The sequence below is a fragment of the Vigna unguiculata genome, chromosome 5 (assembly GCF_037176805.1).
Source record: "Vigna unguiculata cultivar grain cowpea cultivar isolate G323 ecotype 2 chromosome 5, ASM3717680v1, whole genome shotgun sequence".
NCBI lineage: Eukaryota > Viridiplantae > Streptophyta > Magnoliopsida > Fabales > Fabaceae > Vigna > Vigna unguiculata.
In genome coordinates this window covers 389,246-409,068 of record NC_140796.1, presented here as the reverse complement: position 1 = coordinate 409,068, position 19,823 = coordinate 389,246, and the positions used below count along the sequence as shown (strand labels likewise).

Sequence of the window (19,823 nt, the reverse complement as noted above, 5' to 3'; positions counted from 1 at the left end):
ACAATTAATTAATCAATCAATTATAACAATTAATTTTTTCTTTAGTGCCCTATGCATCAAATCAGACAAATTAATTAACCTAAACCAATGATCCTTAAGGTAGTTGTTCTAGCTGCTTCAACTTCGTTTTTTAAGTTCATATGCACCTCATTAAACCCTAAAGTATAAGTTAAAAAACTACTTTTCATCCAAAAGCAAATCTCCAACATTAGCATGTGCATTAGTTTGTGACTTAAACCAGTATTCACCTATAACTCCTCCACTCATTGGCGACATACATGTACTTTGTATTCATGTATTTATTTTAATCACCTCTTAATCATCGATTATCGAATTAATCACTAGATTCTCTTGCTTTTGCCTCAAATGGCCCTAAAAACAAAAGCTAAACAACTTCAAAAGCATTATTACATTAACCAAATTCCAAATACATGCACACTTTTATAAGCATTAACCACTTCTAGTGCATGATTTAGTGCACTTTCCTGAAAGAGTAGGTAAAAAAGTTAACCAATATAATAAATTACAATATCTCCTCTTTCTGTTGTGCTCACACTGTCATGTTCTCTATATTTTGATAACAATTTGTAATTTATATATTTTTACCAATAGGAATTTAAAGCATAGAAAAAGAGTTTTGTTAGTTTATATACTACATTCATCATGAAACCTATATTTAATGATATATATATACATATACTTGAAAAGTTTCAAAACCAATTAGTCTATGAATTATTTAATGGACACAAAAAGTCATAATAAACTCGGAGTCCCTTCCAACCAACGTACATTGTGATTAAAACATTTAATGAAATGCACTTTATTGATTTTAAAGTAAATACCTAATTTAGTGTTCAAGAAAAAAATGGTTGACTTAATCCTATCCTATTTAATACTGTTTTATATCGAGTTTGTTTGTTTCTTTTGTGTTTTCAAAAATGTTGTCTTTATATTTTAGAAAATTCACAATTTTGTAGTTCAGTTATTAATTATTTGTGTTTATCTTTTTTTTTTCTTTCTTTTTTTTCATTACGGCGTAATTGAATCCTAAAACTAGCACATGTTTAAGGTAACTTTAAGAAATAGTTTAATTAATCAAATTATGAAAAATGTATATGTGTGAAAAATTAAAATTTGACCATTATTGAAGTTATTTTGATTAAAACCATGAAAAAAAAGACCAAAAAATACGGATTATACACAATATGACTAACTTAAGTTTTTTGTTAACTCTTTAATATCATAATTTGTTTCTGAATCAAATATCTGATCATCAAAATATGTTTTCTCATATATTAATTTATATGTATTAATTTCATATTTGATGGGACTAAATTAATAAAAAAAATATGAGATTTTTTTTGACTGTCCTCATTTCTTTAAAGGTTGACCTTAAAATTAGTAATTTTATTTTGGCTTAAATATTTTTTTTGTCTTGTTGCAGATGAGATTAATTTTGACACAATGTTTAAAATGATTATCAACACACCATAACATAAACTGTGCCACTTGTTCCGTTAATGATTTAAACAGCGTCACAGAAAATGATCAAATAAAATACGAATTGCGATAATAAGGATCATATTTAACATTCGATACAAATGAGGACCAAAAATATTTTAGGCTTTTATTTTTTACGGAAATGAAAAACAGAAGAAGATTATTTTCAATGAATTAGTTAATATGTAAGTGTACATATAAAATATACCGATAAGTTATAGCGATAGGTGGTGAAAATTACAGTGGAGAAAACACTGGTGTTTCAAAAAGAGAATAGACAAATCTGACATCTTCGTATCTATAATATTTAACAATATTAAATAATAGTGAACAATCCAATAGTTGAACTCGAGTGGCGGCGTGTGGGTGGGTTGATTCAGAATCCAAATCGCGGCAACAATGGGGCGGGGGTGGTGGTGGAAAGTGGCGTTGTTGGCGGTGGCAGTGGCGGCGTGGAGAGGGTGGCAAGGCGGTGGATGGGACAGGGAGGCGTCTTTCAAGTTGGCGAGAGAATGGTCGGAGAAGTTAGGGATTTGGGCGATCCCTTTGTACTTGTCGCTCCACACGATCTCCATCGCCCTCTGTTTGCCCTCTGCAATCTTCTTCGAAACCGCCGCTCCTCTTCTCTTCGGCTTTTTCCCTTCCGTCTTGTGCGTCTTCTCCGCCAAAATCCTCGCCGCCTCACTCTCCTTCTCCATCGGCAGGTTTGTACCTCTTCTTCACGTCACTTCGCTTATTTTTTATTTGGGAGAACAATTAGAACTACTGTAGTCGTTGACTTTGCTTTCAATGTGCTTTTAGCTTGTTAATTGTCAATTCGTTATTAAGGAACGATTAATTGATAGTTGATTTTGGCCTAGGAACACTAGCTGTGGTTGATCAAACTAATTCTCGGAATTTCTGTTATTTTCTGGCTGCATTTAAGACTGATTAGCTCATGTTTAAGTGTTTAGCCAGTTACCGCAATGGAAACTATCTGATTGATCCGAACAATTTGGAGATCACGTCTTGCTTGATTAGTCCAGTGAGTAGAGGGAACAATGAGTTATCCTCTGCTGTTAGTCCTCATTTAGGTTTTAAAGTATGACAGCGATTTTGTTGTGTTTTGAGGGAAAATAAGGATAAACGTGGCCATAATTGTGGTTTCAGACATAAAAAGATCTAGATATTGTGGTGGTTGAAACCGTGGTTGTGGACTGTTTTTTAACACCTTGGTCCTCTTCAATCTTGTTCATTTGATGGCTCTAAAAAACTTAATTGGAATTTGGATTTCCTTTTGTCTATGGAAAAGGAGTGCCACGAACTTTAGTATCGTTGTCTATTTGGTGTTTTCCTGTTTAAGTTAAGCTTTATGCCTTTTATTGTGGGAATCTTTTGGGCAAATATTGTAAGCAAAATAGCGTAGGCAAATTTGTGCTGACTTGTGTTTGTTTTATCTTTTTTGTTTTCTTTGCAGAGGTTATATTCTCCTATTTGGTCTTTCTGACTATTTTTCGCTTTGCATTTCAATATAAACTATTACCCTATATATGAGTATAAAATAATTAGAGAAACAATGACACACTTTGGAACACAACCCTTTTAATACACTTCTTGCTACTATAATCTGAAATAATCCATGATAATAAAGTTGTATGAGTCCCCCTTCATATTTAATGAACATCACTGATTATTTTGTAGTTTTTAACCAATTTCAATCAGTACAAATTGTCTTAGGGTACCATGTCGATGACCTTCGTAATTATAAACATTTGCTAACTGTTAACTCATGTTAAGGAAGTAATAACCAGTATGTGGTAACCCGGTTTTAGAAGACAGAAATTGGATTGGTTCGGTGTCCTTGGTTAGTTTGTAGAGGTTTTGGTGCTGGCATTGTACCAAAACATTTGTGAATTTGTTGAAACCCTGAGTCTATCTATGTTTACGTAAATTGTATCTCCGCCTCAGGCTCAAGTAGGTGGACCTAATTTACGTCCTTGGGAATGGGAAGAATAATAGACGTCTAATTCAAGTTGGGCACAAAACGTGTTGAGTTCTTCTTTATTGCTTTATCAGAATAGATATTCAAGAAAATCATCGCCATTTTAGTTTTTTTTGCATATTTGACTTTACCACCGACTGCCAATAAGAGCTGCCAGTGTATATACAAGTCAACAATAAACGCTAATTCATAGGTTTAGTGAACGGGGCTTTTACTTGAATACTATTATAGTTTAACTAGTCTAGTTAGTAACAAAGGTATACACGCGTTAATGACGTATGGTCGATTTAATTGCATGTGCTAACTTAAGCTTGCATGTAATTTCTAGGGTGTTTCTCTCTGTTTGTCTATGCTGAATTTTGGGTTCTTTCAGGTTGGTATTCAGGAGTTCAAGCTCAGCAATGGAGTGGGCCAAAAGAAACAGATATTTTCACATGATCTCTAGAGGAGTTGAGCGAGATGGTTGGAAATTTGTTCTTCTTGCTCGCTTCTCACCTGTGCCCTCTTATGTTATTAACTATACCTTAGCGGCTACTGAAGTTCGGTTTCTTTTGGATTTTCTTCTTCCTACCTCCATTGGATGTCTTCCCATGATCTTGCAGAATACATCTATAGGAAGCCTTGCTGGTGCTGCTGTTGCTACGGCCTCTGGCTCAAAGAAATCTCAAATTTGGTCCTACTTTTTTCCTGTAGTTGGTATTTTGTCTAGTGTACTTATTTCTCTGAGAATTAAAAAGTATTCCACCCAAGTTTCAGTACCTGAAAACCCTCCCACCAAAAGTAACACCGATGATTAGTGACCTACCTTATCTGATAGTGAAGAGACGGAGTACCTTAGAAAAGGTCAAGGATCATCATTTATTTAGTATTATTAACATTATACACACACACACACCCTATAAATGTATTTGTTGTGACTTGATCATCGTTTAGTATGTGGTAGTTGCACTTGACAGTCCAGTAATGTAGACTTTGGTTGGAGAGATTTTGTTTAATTTTATTTAAACCCTTTCTCCAGATACAGTAGTTGAACGTGCACAATAATTCTTAGCAGAATCGTTCACGAACTGAGCTGGGGTGTTAGGTAGTAAGTGTGGGTGATTGGTGGTCCTATGTGAACCTTTTCCGTACTAAAACCTCCGAGTAACGATCCAGCGGTACAATTACGCAGCTTTGTGAATGAATGTGAAGAATATATTATGATATATGATGTTATCCGTAGCATTATAAAATGTTTGAATTCTATCAAAAAGTGTCACAAACACAGGTAGCTTCATTTGAGACCATGCTAGAGAATGACTACAAAAAAAAGACCGATGCATATTTGTGTGCAATTATTAAGAGTTATTGGACCGAATGATATTTATTTATTCATTTGAAAAGGTTTGAACACCGAAGAGCAGTATCTAAAAAAAGAAGAAATGGAGTGAATTGTACGCCACCAGGAGGAGGAGGAGGAGGCAAGAAAATAATCTTGGATATTAATGAGGACGATAATGATTCCTGCACAAGTGCTGTTGCATAGCGTAAATGCGCGTAACAGGTGGCTGCACTGGCATTTAAGGGGAACCACCCGTCCCATCGGTCATTATCATGGGACTTAATTAAGCTTCATATGTGAAAGTGCAGGCATCACAGTTTCAAAATTATACGATGCCGACAACAAAATAGGAGTGAATATCATCCTCCTACGAAAACTCCTCTTCAAGCTGTAATGTAATTAGGTTTTACGTTCAAGTTGTTCCTAACGTAAGTCACTCTCTGTGTCTGTGACATACTGATGCAAGATCGAAGAGACAGGCAAGTGTACCCACGCACAAAACACACCTCTTCGGACGAAAGACACATCGCGCTTTCTTCCAGCACAACTTGTTGCGTGTTTGGTTCCACTGTCTGACACAAGTTGGACTCGTCTCAATAAGTTACTTCTTTCTGTAACTTTTGGATTTGACACAAAAAATAATGAGGATATTTATGCCCATCTACCAAACACTTTTTTTCTTTTTTAACTCAATCTAAACCATAGCTTCTCTATTTCATTTTATAGCAGCTTAATTACCCATTATTAGGAAAATTAAGGCTGTAATTAAAACTCTCAATTATTGTAGAATGCAAGAACAAAGAAGCAGATGGGAAATAGCGCACATAGAACACAAGTCTTCCAAGGTAGGCACGACGCGTTTCTTTGAGCCCAAATATATACAAGCCACACTGTAGGTTTCTACTTTTTGGATCTTTTTGTAATAGTCCACATGGAGCGGTCTTAACAAAAATGAAATGACACTTGGAAAATACTTAGCCTTTTCTTTTGGCACCTGCACTACACCTCTCCATTAAACTGGACTGATAAAAATGAACTTTTAAAATTTTTACACTCTGAAAAATGTTATCTTGATGTATTAAAAAGTTTTCCGATTAAATATTTGAAGACCTTCTAGAAAAAAAAATGTATTTTGAAAAAATTATAACTTTTGTATTTTCAGAACAGAACATTTTAGAATAAATTTTAAACTATTGGAAACATTTACTTCATGGTAATAAATCTTACTCCACAGTATTTTAGAATTATCGTGTCGTAATACATTTTTTTCAGAATGTGACGTGTAATAAATTTACGAAAAGTGTAAGAACTTTAAAATCATTTGGTAATTGCATTAAAAGGATGGAGGTGCGAAAAGCAAAGGCGAGAATATTTTTGGTGAAAAAAGGGGTGAGTGAGAATAAGATGGGAAAAGTGCCAGAAAAGAAATAGCACAGTGTAAGCCCAATAAAGGAGCGCGGCAATGTTTGAGAAAATGAAGGCCCACGAAATGCAGAGACAGAGACAGAAGAGAAGCAACGAGTTTGACCAAAGAAAAAATAGAGTTGAGAAGGAGTTTACTGTAGCTAGTTCCGGTGCGGATGAATGTACGAATGAATGAATGAAGTGATCGATTAGCTTCTTCACCGATCGAGTTTTGGTGAGAGGAGCAAAGTGAAGAAGAAATTGTAAAATGCTGCAACCACGCGCATTTCGCCCCCACATATCCTTGGCCTCATCCAACAGCGCCCCCTCCTTCTCCTCCTCCTCCTCCCCAAACCCTAACGACTCCCACCCTTCGCCGTCGCGTCACGCCCACGGCAATGGCGTCTCCTCCGCCTCCGCCTCCAGATCCCTCAAAACCCCCTCATCATTCGCCCACAACTACCGGATCGCCATCGCCCTGGTCCCATCCGCCCTCTTCCTCCTCGACCTCGGCGGCACCCCCGTCGTCGCCACCCTCGTCGTTGGTTTAATGATCTCCTACATCCTCGACGCCCTCAGCCTCAAGCCCGCTGCCTTCTTCGCCGTGTGGTTCTCCCTTATCTTCGCCCAACTCGCCTTCTTCCTCTCCGCCTCCTCCTCCCTCCTCGCCGCCTTCAACTCCTCCGTCGCTGTCGCTGCCATCGCCTCCTTCCTCTGCGCCCACACCACCTTTCTCCTCGGCGTCTGGTCCTCTCTCCAGTTCAGGTGGCTCCTCCTCGAAAACCCTTCCATCGCCGTTGCCCTCGAGCGCCTGCTCTTCGCCTGCCTCCCCATCTCCGCCTCCTCCCTCTTCGCCTGGGCTGCCATCGCCGCCGTCGGAATCAACAACGCCGCCTACTACCTCGCCGCCTTCAACTGCTGCTTTTACTGGCTCTTCTCCGTCCCTCGCGTCTCCTCCTTCAAGACCAAACACGAGGCCAGGTATCACGGCGGCGAGGCTCCCCGTGACAGCTTCATCCTCGGCCCCCTGGAGAGTTGCATCCACACACTGAACCTTCTCTTCGTTCCTCTCCTGTTTCACATTGCCTCCCATTACAATCTCCTTCTTTCTTCCGCTGCTTCCTTCTGCGACCTCATCCTCCTCTTCTTTCTTCCCTTCCTCTTTCAGCTCTATGCTTCCACCAGAGGGGCGCTCTGGTGGGTCACCAGCAACCCCAACCAGCTCCACAGCATTCGTATCGTCAATGGCGCTGTTGCTTTGGTTTTTGCCGTCGTTGCATTGGAGGTCAGGGTGGTTTTCCATGCCTTTGGGAGGTACATTCAGGTGCCCCCGCCGCTGAATTATGTTCTTGTGACTATTACCATGCTTGGAGGGTCTGCTGCTGCGGGTGCTTATGCCATGGGTTTGGTTTCCGATGCCCTCAGCTCTGTTGCCTTCACTACTTCTGCTATTGTGGTCAGTGCTGCTGGAGCAGTTGTTGTGGGGTTTCCCTTGCTGGTAAGCAGATTTAGAATTGTTAATTTTATTCACCGTTTAGTCTTTAGATTTTTGCTTCGTTGTGAAGCTACTTGGTGTAGGAGCGAGCTAGTGTTACAATTACAAGTTTTATTAAATTGTTGGTCAAACCCCTTTGACGCCTGTCATTGTAACAAATTCATTGTGTATTGTCCTGAAACAATTTTTCCTTAACGTGTGTTTTTTGGCACACTTGGGTGGAAACGTGGATCTAATATGTATACGCGATGATGGGAAAATTACAGATCATTAGATTCAAGTTAGCCTCAGAAGTCGGCATGTTCTTTTTTTTTTTTCTAAAAGCTTTATAGCTTCATTATAAATTTAGAGTAGAAATCTGTGTAAACTATAGTCATCTTTTATATTTTTTCTTTTATTTCACTATTGACCACTGAAAGTGCTGCTGGCGTATACAATAATTGTTGGTAATTAGGATAAGTAAATGAGGCCATTCTGTGTATATTATTCTAGTTTAACATATATAGTAAATTAGAATGGCTATGAATAAAGTTACGTTTTGGACATCATTATACAAAACTGAGACAGCACCCAAACAGACCCAATTCTAACCCCATGATCCCCCCACACGGCTTGTAAATTTCTTACTCTCATCTGTCTATATGCTATACTGTCACCTTTTAACAAAAGTCATTATCCTGACCTATTACATTCTAAACCTTCAAATGTTTTCGTCAACATCTCCCCTTTAAAGGCACATATTCTTGCACTGTGTACTAGATTACGTCTGTATATTTCCATTTGGTGCATTTTTTTAATCTATTCCGAGCTGAATAAAATATGTATAGTAGTCAAGGTTAGAGGTTTAAAAATACAGTTAAAAAATGTTAAGCTTCTTGCAACGTTTTGAAGAAAACATTAGATGTACAGTAGGATCCATCTAAAGATATACCATATATATATATATATATATATATATATATATATTGTGTGACGTGTTTGATTAGAGGGTGAGCTTGGGCAAAATGGTGAGATTTGTGGTGGCTTGGCTGCTCCTTTTTGTTACTTGTTTGGTTGGTATTATCTTGATTGGTTAGATACTTCTATAAATCAAGAACCAAATCAATCAGTGTTGCCATAGAAAGAGCTGATCCAAACTCCTTTTCCACTTATCCACCAGTTTGATCAAGTTGATGCTGTTTGATTATGTCCCTAATCTGTTCGTAAGTTGAGATTCAATCTGCACACACACATATTGGTGCTTAATCTTGTTGACTTATATGTTTTATGATAGGCAAGCCTTAGTTGGTTGTTTTGGTTTTATTAGTAATTTTATTGTATTATAATTTTTTCATGGTAGTGCAATATAAAATTTTCTGATGTAAGTATGCTTATCTCGTGCTATTGTTTTGTATTAGTATGGGAAACGCAGATTTATGCCAATACATATTCAAGGTCAATCTTTTGATTTCTGGGTGTGCTGGCACACAGAGATATGGTGGAGATCAGGTTATGTAAACCATTAAGCAATAAGCAGTTTTAACATCTAGGTTACCTGGGTTTAAGCTCCTTAGTTCAGTCTTAAATATAAGTGAGAAATGGACTTTCCGAGCCTTATAGTAATTAAAACTGGTATGCTTAATTTTAATGCAAATTTCGGTTTTATATGTATTAAATAATTAATCCTTGTAACATTTGAATTATATTTGCTAGTGTTCTTTAGCACAGCTGCTGATCCACTAAACCACCTGTCTAAGATGTGGAAAGCAGAAAACCTAGCTTAATATGCTGTTATTCATATTGCTTCATGAAATAACTGGTTGGTTAACTGCCTGCATTTTTCTTAAGAATTCAACTTTTGGAGTGCTGACTTCGTTGGTGGATGATGATAATATTGCTTATGTTTGGGTTAATATATATTTTTTCCAAATAACACATTTAGATTTTCTTTCTTTTTCTGACATATTTCACCCTTTGATTTGCAGTTCCTCCCTCTCCCTGCAGTTGCGGGCTTTTATTTGGCTCGGTTTTTTGAAAAGAAGAGCCTAGTGTCATACTTTGCTTTTGTTGTTCTTGGAAGCTTGATGGTTACATGGTTTGTTCTGCACAACTTCTGGGATTTAAACATTTGGATGGCAGGGATGTCCCTTAAATCTTTTTGCAAACTCATAATAGCAAATTCTGTCTTGGCTATGGCTATTCCTGGTTTGGCTCTACTACCTTCAAAGTTGAACTTTTTATCTGAGGCCAGTCTGATAAGTCATGCGCTGCTCTTATGCTACATTGAGAACCGTTTTTTCAATTATTCTAGCATCTACTATTATGGATTTGAGGATGAGGTGATGTATCCTAGCTATATGGTTGTGATGACAACTTTATTGGGTTTGGCTTTGGTGAGAAGGCTATCCGTGGATAATCGAATTGGAGGAAAAGCAGTTTGGATTTTGACTTGCCTCTATTTTTCAAAGATAGCCATGTTGTTTATTGCATCAAAGTCTGTTGTATGGGTTTCAGCAGTTCTCTTGTTGGCTGTTTCCCCTCCATTGCTTCTTTACAGGTAACTTTGTCAGTCTCTGGAATTTGTCAGTTTTGGGGGATCCTACCTTAAGTAACCTACATATTTTTGACCTCTAGACTTTATTTTCAAACTTGTGGTAATTCACTGTTGTTGGATTTTGTAGGGAAAGATCAAAAACAACTTCTAGGATGAAACCATGGCAAGGTTATGCACACGCCTGTGTAGTTGCCTTGTCTGTATGGTTCTGCCGTGAAACAATTTTTGAAGCTCTCCAGTGGTGGAATGGAAGGTCTCCTTCTGATGGTTTAATTTTGGGATTCTGTATACTGTTGACCGGATTGGCTTGTGTTCCAATTGTTGCTATTCATTTCTCACATGTTTTGGTATGTGTATCTATCTAATCCTGTGTTTTTCATTGTTTATTTTGGGAATGGGGATTTTATGACATCCATTATAATTTGCTAACTTTTGCCAGTAAATTGATTCACGACCAAGTGAACATTATCTGTGTTTGACAAAGTAATCAGTCATGTCTTTATTTTTTAGCTGCTTCTAAAGATTGACCATAAGCTGTTGTTTTCTTTTCAGTCTGCCAAAAGATGTCTAGTGCTGGTAGTCGCGACTGGTCTACTTTTTATTCTGATGCAGCCCCCTCTTCCTGTGTCATTGAGTTACCAGTCAGACCTGATCAAGACTGCCCGTCACTCTGCTGATGATATCTCAATTTATGGATATACAGCTGGCAAGCCTACCTGGCCTTCTTGGCTTCTTATTATTGCAATTTTGCTGACTCTGGCATCAGTTACATCCATTATACCCATCAAGTACATTGTTGAATTACGGACATTTTACTCCATTGCTATGGGGATTGCCCTTGGTATTTATATTGCTGCTGAATACTTTCTCTGGGCTGGCGTTCTGCATGTTCTCATTGTTGTCACTATGGTTTGTGCCTCCGTTTTTGTTGTCTTCACTCATCTGCCCTCTGCTACAAGCACAAAGGTTTTACCCTGGGTGTTTGCTCTACTTGTGGCTCTCTTTCCTGTTACTTATCTTTTGGAGGGCCAGCTGAGAATTAGAAATATTATTGAAGAAAGTGAGCTGGGAACTTTGGGTGAGGAGGAGAAGAAGCTTACAACATTGCTAGCAATTGAGGGTGCCCGGATATCTCTTCTAGGTTTGTATGCAGCAATCTTCATGCTTATAGCTTTGGAGATAAAGTATAAACTTGCTTCGATTTTGCGGGAGAAGGCTATTGATTCAGGTGGAGTCAGACAAAATCATGCTAATCAAAATGCATCTTCTACTTTCCTGCCAAGAATGAGGTTTATGCAGCATCGTCGGGCTACTACAGCACCATCCTTTACAATAAAGAGGATGGCTGCAGATGGAGCCTGGATGCCAGCTGTTGGAAATGTTGCCACAGTATTGTGCTTTGCTATATGTCTTGTCCTGAATGTTAATCTTACCGGTGGCTCAAACCGTGCCATATTTTTCCTGGCTCCCATCCTTCTGCTACTTAATCAGGACTCTGATTTTGTTGCTGGTTTTGGGGACAAACATAGATACTTTCCTGTGACTGTAGTCATATCAGCCTACTTTGTTTTAACTACCCTCTACAGCATATGGGAAGACGTTTGGCAAGGAAATAGTGGATGGGGTCTTCAAATTGGTGGACCAGACTGGATTTTCGTGGTGAAGAATTTAGCCCTTCTCATTCTTACATTTCCCAGTCATATACTTTTCAACAGGTACGTGTGGAGCCATACAAAGCAAAGTGACTCACCCCCGTGGATAACTTTGCCTCTTAATCTGCTTCCCATTGCATGTACAGATGTACTCAAGATTAAGATCTTGGGTATATTAGGAGTTATATATTCCCTGGCTCAGTATCTAATTACTAGGCAACAGTATATCTCTGGTCTAAAATACATCTAAACGACCGTCATATATTCTGTACGATATGTTTGTCAATTTAGGTATTGATGCACATGCTTGTCTTACCTAAATTTGTATGAGGAATATGGTGAAATGCATTTTTGCTATTACTTTTAACACATCATGAAAATTTCAAATCAGTTTTCCTTGATGAGTTATAGTTTGGCTACTCGTATCTTAGTGTGGTTTGACGCATCTTTTGACGTGTCTGATGCTTCTGTGGAAATCAATCGAATTGATATGAAAATTATGATTTACCCTTGTTCTTGCTATCGTATTGGATGTGCTCACGAATACCAAATCGTTATTAGGAATTACGGAATGGTTTCTGTTTGTTAGCTTGATCTGATCAGTAGTCGTAGTTAACATTTTTGCGTTCGTGAGAATGATGTATACAATAATAGAGAACTTGTATTTGATTTTATTATGGTGGTCATAGCAGAGTTGTACAAGGAACGAAATTAGTCTTTAGCTTAATGGGCTAGGAAAACTTGTGTCTAGACAAAATATGTATGAAATACACTGTTATAAGCTTGTAATGGAGGGTTGAGCCTTGATACACTATTTTTTTTGGATTTTCGGTTTCATAGGAGTGTATTTTGTGCACTACACATCCTTTGACTGGTCTTCCTTTATAGCACCTCTTACATGTTCCAAGTTATTCAAGTCAAGCTTCTATGAAGTTAATTGCTTTGAAAAGCCAATATGTATTGGACAAACCGCCACATTAAAACTTCAATATGCATTTTTAATTCATACGATATTGAAAATATTAGTTCAGAAAGATAGTTTCACAATGAGTTAGTGTGTTAAACATATTAAATTTTTAAAATAAATATTATTTTTTTATTTCTTTTATGTATTTAGCAATACATAATATATAAGAATTAAACTTCATAATGAATAATTAAAGATTTCATATAATATATAATGTACACTGAATTAAAAGATAAAAAATCAGTCCAATTCGAGTTCTATTTTTTAATTTATTATAAAATATTTCATTTTATCAACTCTATTTAACTTGAGCTTGTGATGGCTTGAGGTAATTCATAAGCTCATTTTGCTGAACCTTCAAACTTCTCTCTAGTTTTTAAATGCATATTATGTTTTTGGATAAATGACCTTCATCTCCCTAATATTTTAACATTTTAATCTTTATGACGCTCACCTTATCATATTGAAACCATTCAATTTGTTTGTTTACAGAAAATATTTAATTTTTATATTTTCAATTTATAATTTTTTTAATTTAAATTTTAGTTAATGTAACATTTTAAAACAATTAAGGGAGTTGACTGGCATTTTTTTAGGAAAATATAAGTTAAATATGTGTAGTTACTAAAAACATGAGGAATGAATGTTTATTTAGAAGATAAGTATAAGTATGTATATCATTTTACTGAAAACATAAAGGGAATACTTATTTATTTTAAAACAAAAAATTACAAATGTGGTTTAATATAAACTCAATTAGAAAAAGATAATACAATTCTGTTTCCTAGTTAAATTTTTTTAATGCAACATTAGGATAAAAATGTTTTTTAAGTAAGGTCTCTTTTAGTTCATACTATAGGGGTGATAGAAAAGATCAACATCATTTCTCTTATCAAGGAATTTCTTCCTGCACCTCTATGTTTTCTTTCACCACCCTATACTTTCTAAAATTTTAATTATACCGCATTTGAAATTAATAGAAAAGAATGATATATGATTTTTTTTTATTTTAATTATAGTTTCGATTATGTAATACTTAGATATTTTAGATTGTAATTCAGAAATATTAATTTTATATATTTTGAATTTCATAATATGAAATGTATATTTGCATTTGAAACTTTACATCCATAATGTAAATTCGGCATATTACGTTCTGACCATAATACAAATTTATATTTTTAATTATATAATCTGTATGCAAATTTAAAAGATAATTTAAAATGGAAATTATATTTTAGATTGTATGATATATAAAATTCATACTCTGGATTGTATAATGGTGATGCAAATTTAAAATATAATTCAAAATATAATTTTCCGTTATGAATTTTATAGTCCAAAATTAAATTTTGCATTACAGTGTAACAATATTAAATATCAATTAAAGTTAAAGGGTGAAGCTTCTCATATATACTAAAAGTAGAGATATTAAAATGAGTTAATCTAGCTCATACGAATTGGATCACTACAGGTTAAGATAAAAGAGTATCAACTCAACTTGTTTTTTTTGAGTCAAAAATTTTAGAATCAATTTACCAAATGTTGATGAGTTAATGGATTAACTCATTTACAAATATTTTATTTTACAATATATTTTATATATTTATTTGAGAGTGGATTGACTTAATTTATTTTTTTATAATAGTATATCTAAAGTGTTTACCTAATTATTCAAATATTATTATAAATATAGTAGTTAAACATTTAAATATCAACATATATAACTTGACAAAGCAGATAAATTAAACATCCAAACCAAACTATTAAAACATTATTGAACATCCTAATATCTAAAAAATCAATTTGTTAATGTATATGATTAAAAGTAATAAATAATCATAATAATTTAAAAAAAATGATAAAAATTAATAAAATGTTGTTGGTGGGTTATAAGTCATCATCTTGAATCCGGCTTGAATCACCAGGTTAAGTGAAGTTCAATTCACCTTCAACCCGGCTCGAATCCAGATTAAGTTTAACTTACTTTTGAAAAAACTGAAAATTTTTAACCCAATCCTACTCAAACCAATGATGAACCGACTCACCGAAAGATTAAAATCCATTTAAACATTTTGAATCATCTTTTTCTTAATTTTTTTTTACTCTTTCGGTCCAAACAAGTATGGGACTAGAAATATGAACTTATGGGACGCTGCTTTATATTCCTAACTAACAACATTTTTTCCTATACCAACTCTGCATTTTCAATTTTAATAATGTTTGGTAGTATATAAAATCAATTATATTAAAATTTAACTATAGAAAAATTAATGATCCTTCTTCTGCATTTTAATAAGTCCACACTTTTGCTGAACTGGTGATTAATCAGCACGAAAAACCAAAGAAAATATTTTGCAACAAAGAAAGGTGATTGAAAAGAAACCTAGGAAAAAAAAAGGAAAAAGAATATTTCAAACTTTGTCTTCTCCAAACTTTGAAAGATTCCTCTTAGGAAGATACTGAAAAAGCTGTTTCCTCTTTCTCTCTTGCTTTCCAGGTTTTGCTAACTAAAATGATTCCGTTGACATTTTCAGGTACCACAAACACTGCATTTCTCTGATTCACTTCCAAAATATTCATCCTCTTCAATTTTCTCTTCAAAATATTTATTTTCTTTTCTTCTTTTTCTACTTTATATGTTCTTCAAAATAACACCCTCATTCTTCTATTTTTCTTCTTTCTCTTTTCCTCTGCACAGTGTTTTAAATTATTTTTGGATACATATATAATTCAATTATGTTATGTAAGTAAGATAATTGCATGTTATTTACTTTAGTATATTATGAACTCTAATTTTTAGTTTTGAAACATTTTATACTTTTAACTCAATTTTTTTTTATAGAAGTATATAATTTATTTCACTATCATGTCACAAGCAATGATTATTATTTGTACTGCAATTTGTTTCTTAAATATTATCATCACATTTTTTAAAAAAGAAAGCACAATATTTATTATAATATATTAAAAATAAAATAAATTATGTTTGATTACCTAATTTATATAAAATAATAATTGATATATCACTACACACTCAATCATGTTAATTGATTTTATTACTTTATTAGGGATTTCATCCCAAACTAATCAAAGTTAATAATAAGAATTAAAAAACATTAAAAGGATTATATCCTTTGAAACATAATATTTGTATATTAATGTAATTACAAAGCTAGAAACTTTCTATATGAAATTATTGTACTCATATATAAACAGAATATTTGAGAGGGATATTGTGAAAAGGAAGAAAAAAAATCATGTGGATCGAAAATAAAAGAATATGTTGGATAGATATAGATTTAGAAAAGCAAAATGTGATATTAAAAATTCTGATTCTTACTTTATGCCACCTTTTAGCTCTTGGAGTGGAGAAACAAAAGAAGATATTCTTAAAATCATACTTTGCACATTTTAGAATATGTTTGAATCACTCAACAATTTATCATTTGCCTCCACGCATTTAGAATAATAACAAAATTCTATCTTTATTTCTTACTTCCACATAAATAAATATCATAGTCACCGTCACCACACAATTACGTAACTTTCACATTTTCATAAGATAAGTATCATACATTCTTCGTTCCCAGAAATCTGAAATTTCGTAATATTTGTGTCTAATTCAACTCTACAAAATTAACTTATAAAATAAAATTTATATCTTAATTATATATTATAAAATTGTCTTATTTTTATTTGACGTGAATCTTTCGATGTAACGTGTGAAATTAAAGTAACAATAAAGTAATTGGGGATAAATCAATATAATATTCATTTTCAGACTTAGTTGAATTTAAAATTTTGCAAAAAGAGATAAAATAATGTATTTACCTCATATTATGGTTCAATTTTAAATTTTTTTGATATAAACTATAATTTAATGATCTCATTATCGAAATTGAAGTGACAATATAATATTTAAGAAAAGTTATTATACATTGTCATTGTTATTTTTGCTACGAGTGGACATATTCTGACAATGATACTTTGCATATTTTCGAATAATTGAATCAGCGAAGAATTTTATCATCTACTTTCGTATCTGCCTCCACAAATCTAGAATAAGGAAATTCTCTCTTTATTTCTTACTCCCTCAAAAAAAAAGTATAAGTGGACCATCATACTATGCTTCACATATTCATAAAATAAAAAATAAATTTGATTCAAAAACAAATCATTTTTCAATGAGGGACTCCAACAATCCCATACAAACAATACAATAACCAATTTACCCACAAACTTGTAAAATAAAAATATAAAATCTTGAATGTACTTCGTACCATTTTAATAATCCGAAATACACACCTAATTTAAGGTATATATATAAATTTTATATTGAATAAAAATAAAAAACTATACAAAATATAAAGAAAAAAAATATTCATAAATTTATTGTTTTATGATTTTTAATTCGATGCAGTAGTGTTAATTTCTTATGATAATTAGACTTATGTTTTAATTGTATTTAATTTTTTTAGGTAAATTCTTTGTTGAAAGATCGATTATTGATATTAAATTTGAGTGTTCATCCATTGTAAGAAAATATTATATTATTGATGAAATTTTATCAATAAAAAGAATATGTTTGTAAAATAGGATTTATTAACAAATTTTATCGATGGAATTTTTTCTTTTTTGTAAAATAGAATTTATCACCAAATTTAAGGATTTTAATTACAGATGAATATTTCATTGGTAATGAAGTCATTGGTAATGCAAATTTTTATTATTGTCGAATATTTTTGTTCTAAAAATTCATCTGAAAAATGGAGGCCAAAGTTATTGCTTCAACTTTGATCATATTGTCATAAAATCCATATTGTCATAAAATCCATATTGTCATAAAATCCATTGATAAATTCGTCTGTAGTGTTTTTTTTTAAATATTGGTAATTGAACTTTTGAATATTTTTTTTTTTTGATAAATCTATTGGTAATTTAACTTTTGAAAATTCATTGATAAATCCATCGTTCATTAAAATCTTTAAAATTTGTTGGTATTTTAGTCGGTAAAATATGTCTTATTTTCTTGCTAAATAGGACTAAGAGTGTGTTATAAATTATTAAATGCAGGAGGATGAATAGAAGAGAAGAATAAGTGAAGAAGGAGGAGGGGAAAAATAAAGAGAAAGAGGAGGAGGAGTCAAAGGTGGAGGATGCAGCAGCAGTGACAATAACAATAACGAACAACAAAGGAGGAAGAAAAATAATAGAAAGAAGACGAAAAACAAATTAGAAGAAGAAAAAGATGAAGAAAGATTTGGGCTGTCAATAATTACCGATGTATTTTATATCATTAATAAAATTTTACGATGAACTTTTGACAGTCAGTAGCCATATATAATATATAATTTTGCATTTCCGATAGAGTTTTGTACTTGTTAACATATTTGATTCGTTGATTGGTCTAATTTTTCGTATAATGATCTTGCTCACCAACTTAAACGAATATAATGGTATGCCAAATTAATAGTAGACTATCTAATCGAATCATAAGCTGGAAATTAAGTAGAGATCATTTTTCACATATTATTACATTTAAGTTTTCTTTTGAAAGGTTTGCGTGAATAAGGGTTGCAAGAGGAAAAAAAAACTTCAGGATAAAAAAGATTTCGTATACAAAGGTATCTCCTTGCTCTTATATAATGTCTTTCATTTTAATTTTTGTTTTATGTTTTTAATGTTTGGCTAATAATGACAAGCTAAAATCATGACCTAAGTATAACCATTGATCCCTGTGTTATTTTAACATAAATTGTGTTGCTATTTATAAATTTTACAAAGAATTGATCATTTTGAATATTATTTTAGTTTATTGATAAAAAAAGTTGACATACATATTGATTAACTAAAGCGTATGACAATAAAGTTTAGAAACTTGCATAATCAATTACAACAGTTAGGTTTAGAGGTTTTTATAATCAATTAGGTTTAACGTCAAAATAACATTTTTAAATACGAGTCTTTAAACGAATCTAAATTTTTTATTGATTTTTGTAGTGTTGTTTTTTATTGAACATTAAAAATATATTGTGTTAATATTTTAAATATTTTTTTAATATATTTTAAAAAGTTAAAATTAGTGGTAATCAGTGTATTATAAAGATACAATAGAGAATTTAAATTCGTCTCTAAACGTTATATTTACTCATCAACAAAACTTAAAAGTTGTTAACTGAAATATGTTTAACTAGCATTTATTCTTTTTATTTATACCTTTTTATCTTGAAAAAGATGAAAATGAAAAGAAAAATGAGAAACTTATATATAAAAGAGAATATTATGTAGATAGATAACAAGCTTTATTAATAACAAAAGGAAAAGGGCTTTACAAAGTCTAACAAACTTAAATAATGAAATTGATAATACTTCAATTCAACAAGGAACGAATTTCAGTTATAACATTCTAAGATAGTGGTAGAGATGAAGAGTGTATTAAGAAAAATCAAAGTCACTTATGAAATAAAAATAAGTAGTATCTAAATTATTATTAATTAAGAAAATAAGGTGTATAAACCTTGCATTGAACAAAGAAAGTCAAATAATGCATTAGTTATTTTGAAAAATGATCTCAAAACTCGACCTTAATGATGGCAATACTCTGAGGTCATGAAACTCGATTACTAAATTTTGATAGGAAGATTCAAAAGGTGAAAGAATCCAAACCTTTATTGTGAACAATTTTTTGTTCTATATTCTCTCTTTATACATATATATCGACAATAACCTTATTTCTTTGTACACAACTTCTATATTGAGAGAAAATGATTGAGTGAGAACAAACTCAGTGGAGAATATATAATTTATGATATCAAAATATTTATAATAAAAAAATGTGTAAAGTATAAAAGGATTTTGAGAGTTATTTTTTTTGAAATGTAAATTTTTTTTTTGGGTTAAATATGTTTTTAGTCCCTCAAATTTCAGTGAATTTTGAAATTAGTGTCTCTTTGAAACTTTATACCAA

General features: G+C 32.9%; 2 protein-coding genes across 2 annotated transcripts; both read left to right on the top strand.

The window, feature by feature from the left end:
* The first annotated feature begins 1,850 nt into the window (after positions 1 to 1,850).
* Positions 1,851 to 4,500, top strand: LOC114183178 (SNARE associated Golgi protein family). Its single transcript, XM_028070100.2, has 2 exons — positions 1,851 to 2,204; positions 3,855 to 4,500. Exons 1-2 carry the CDS (start codon positions 1,900 to 1,902, stop codon positions 4,276 to 4,278), a joined length of 729 nt encoding a protein of 242 aa, XP_027925901.1. The 5' UTR covers positions 1,851 to 1,899; the 3' UTR covers positions 4,279 to 4,500.
* A 1,790-nt stretch (positions 4,501 to 6,290) lies between these two features.
* Positions 6,291 to 12,253, top strand: NEF1 (no exine formation 1). The gene is made up of 4 exons (XM_028071057.2): positions 6,291 to 7,704; positions 9,666 to 10,237; positions 10,362 to 10,581; positions 10,787 to 12,253. The coding sequence occupies exons 1-4, from the start codon at positions 6,475 to 6,477 to the stop codon at positions 12,134 to 12,136; spliced, it is 3,372 nt and encodes a 1,123-aa protein (XP_027926858.2). The 5' UTR covers positions 6,291 to 6,474; the 3' UTR covers positions 12,137 to 12,253.
* The last annotated feature ends 7,570 nt before the right edge of the window (positions 12,254 to 19,823 follow it).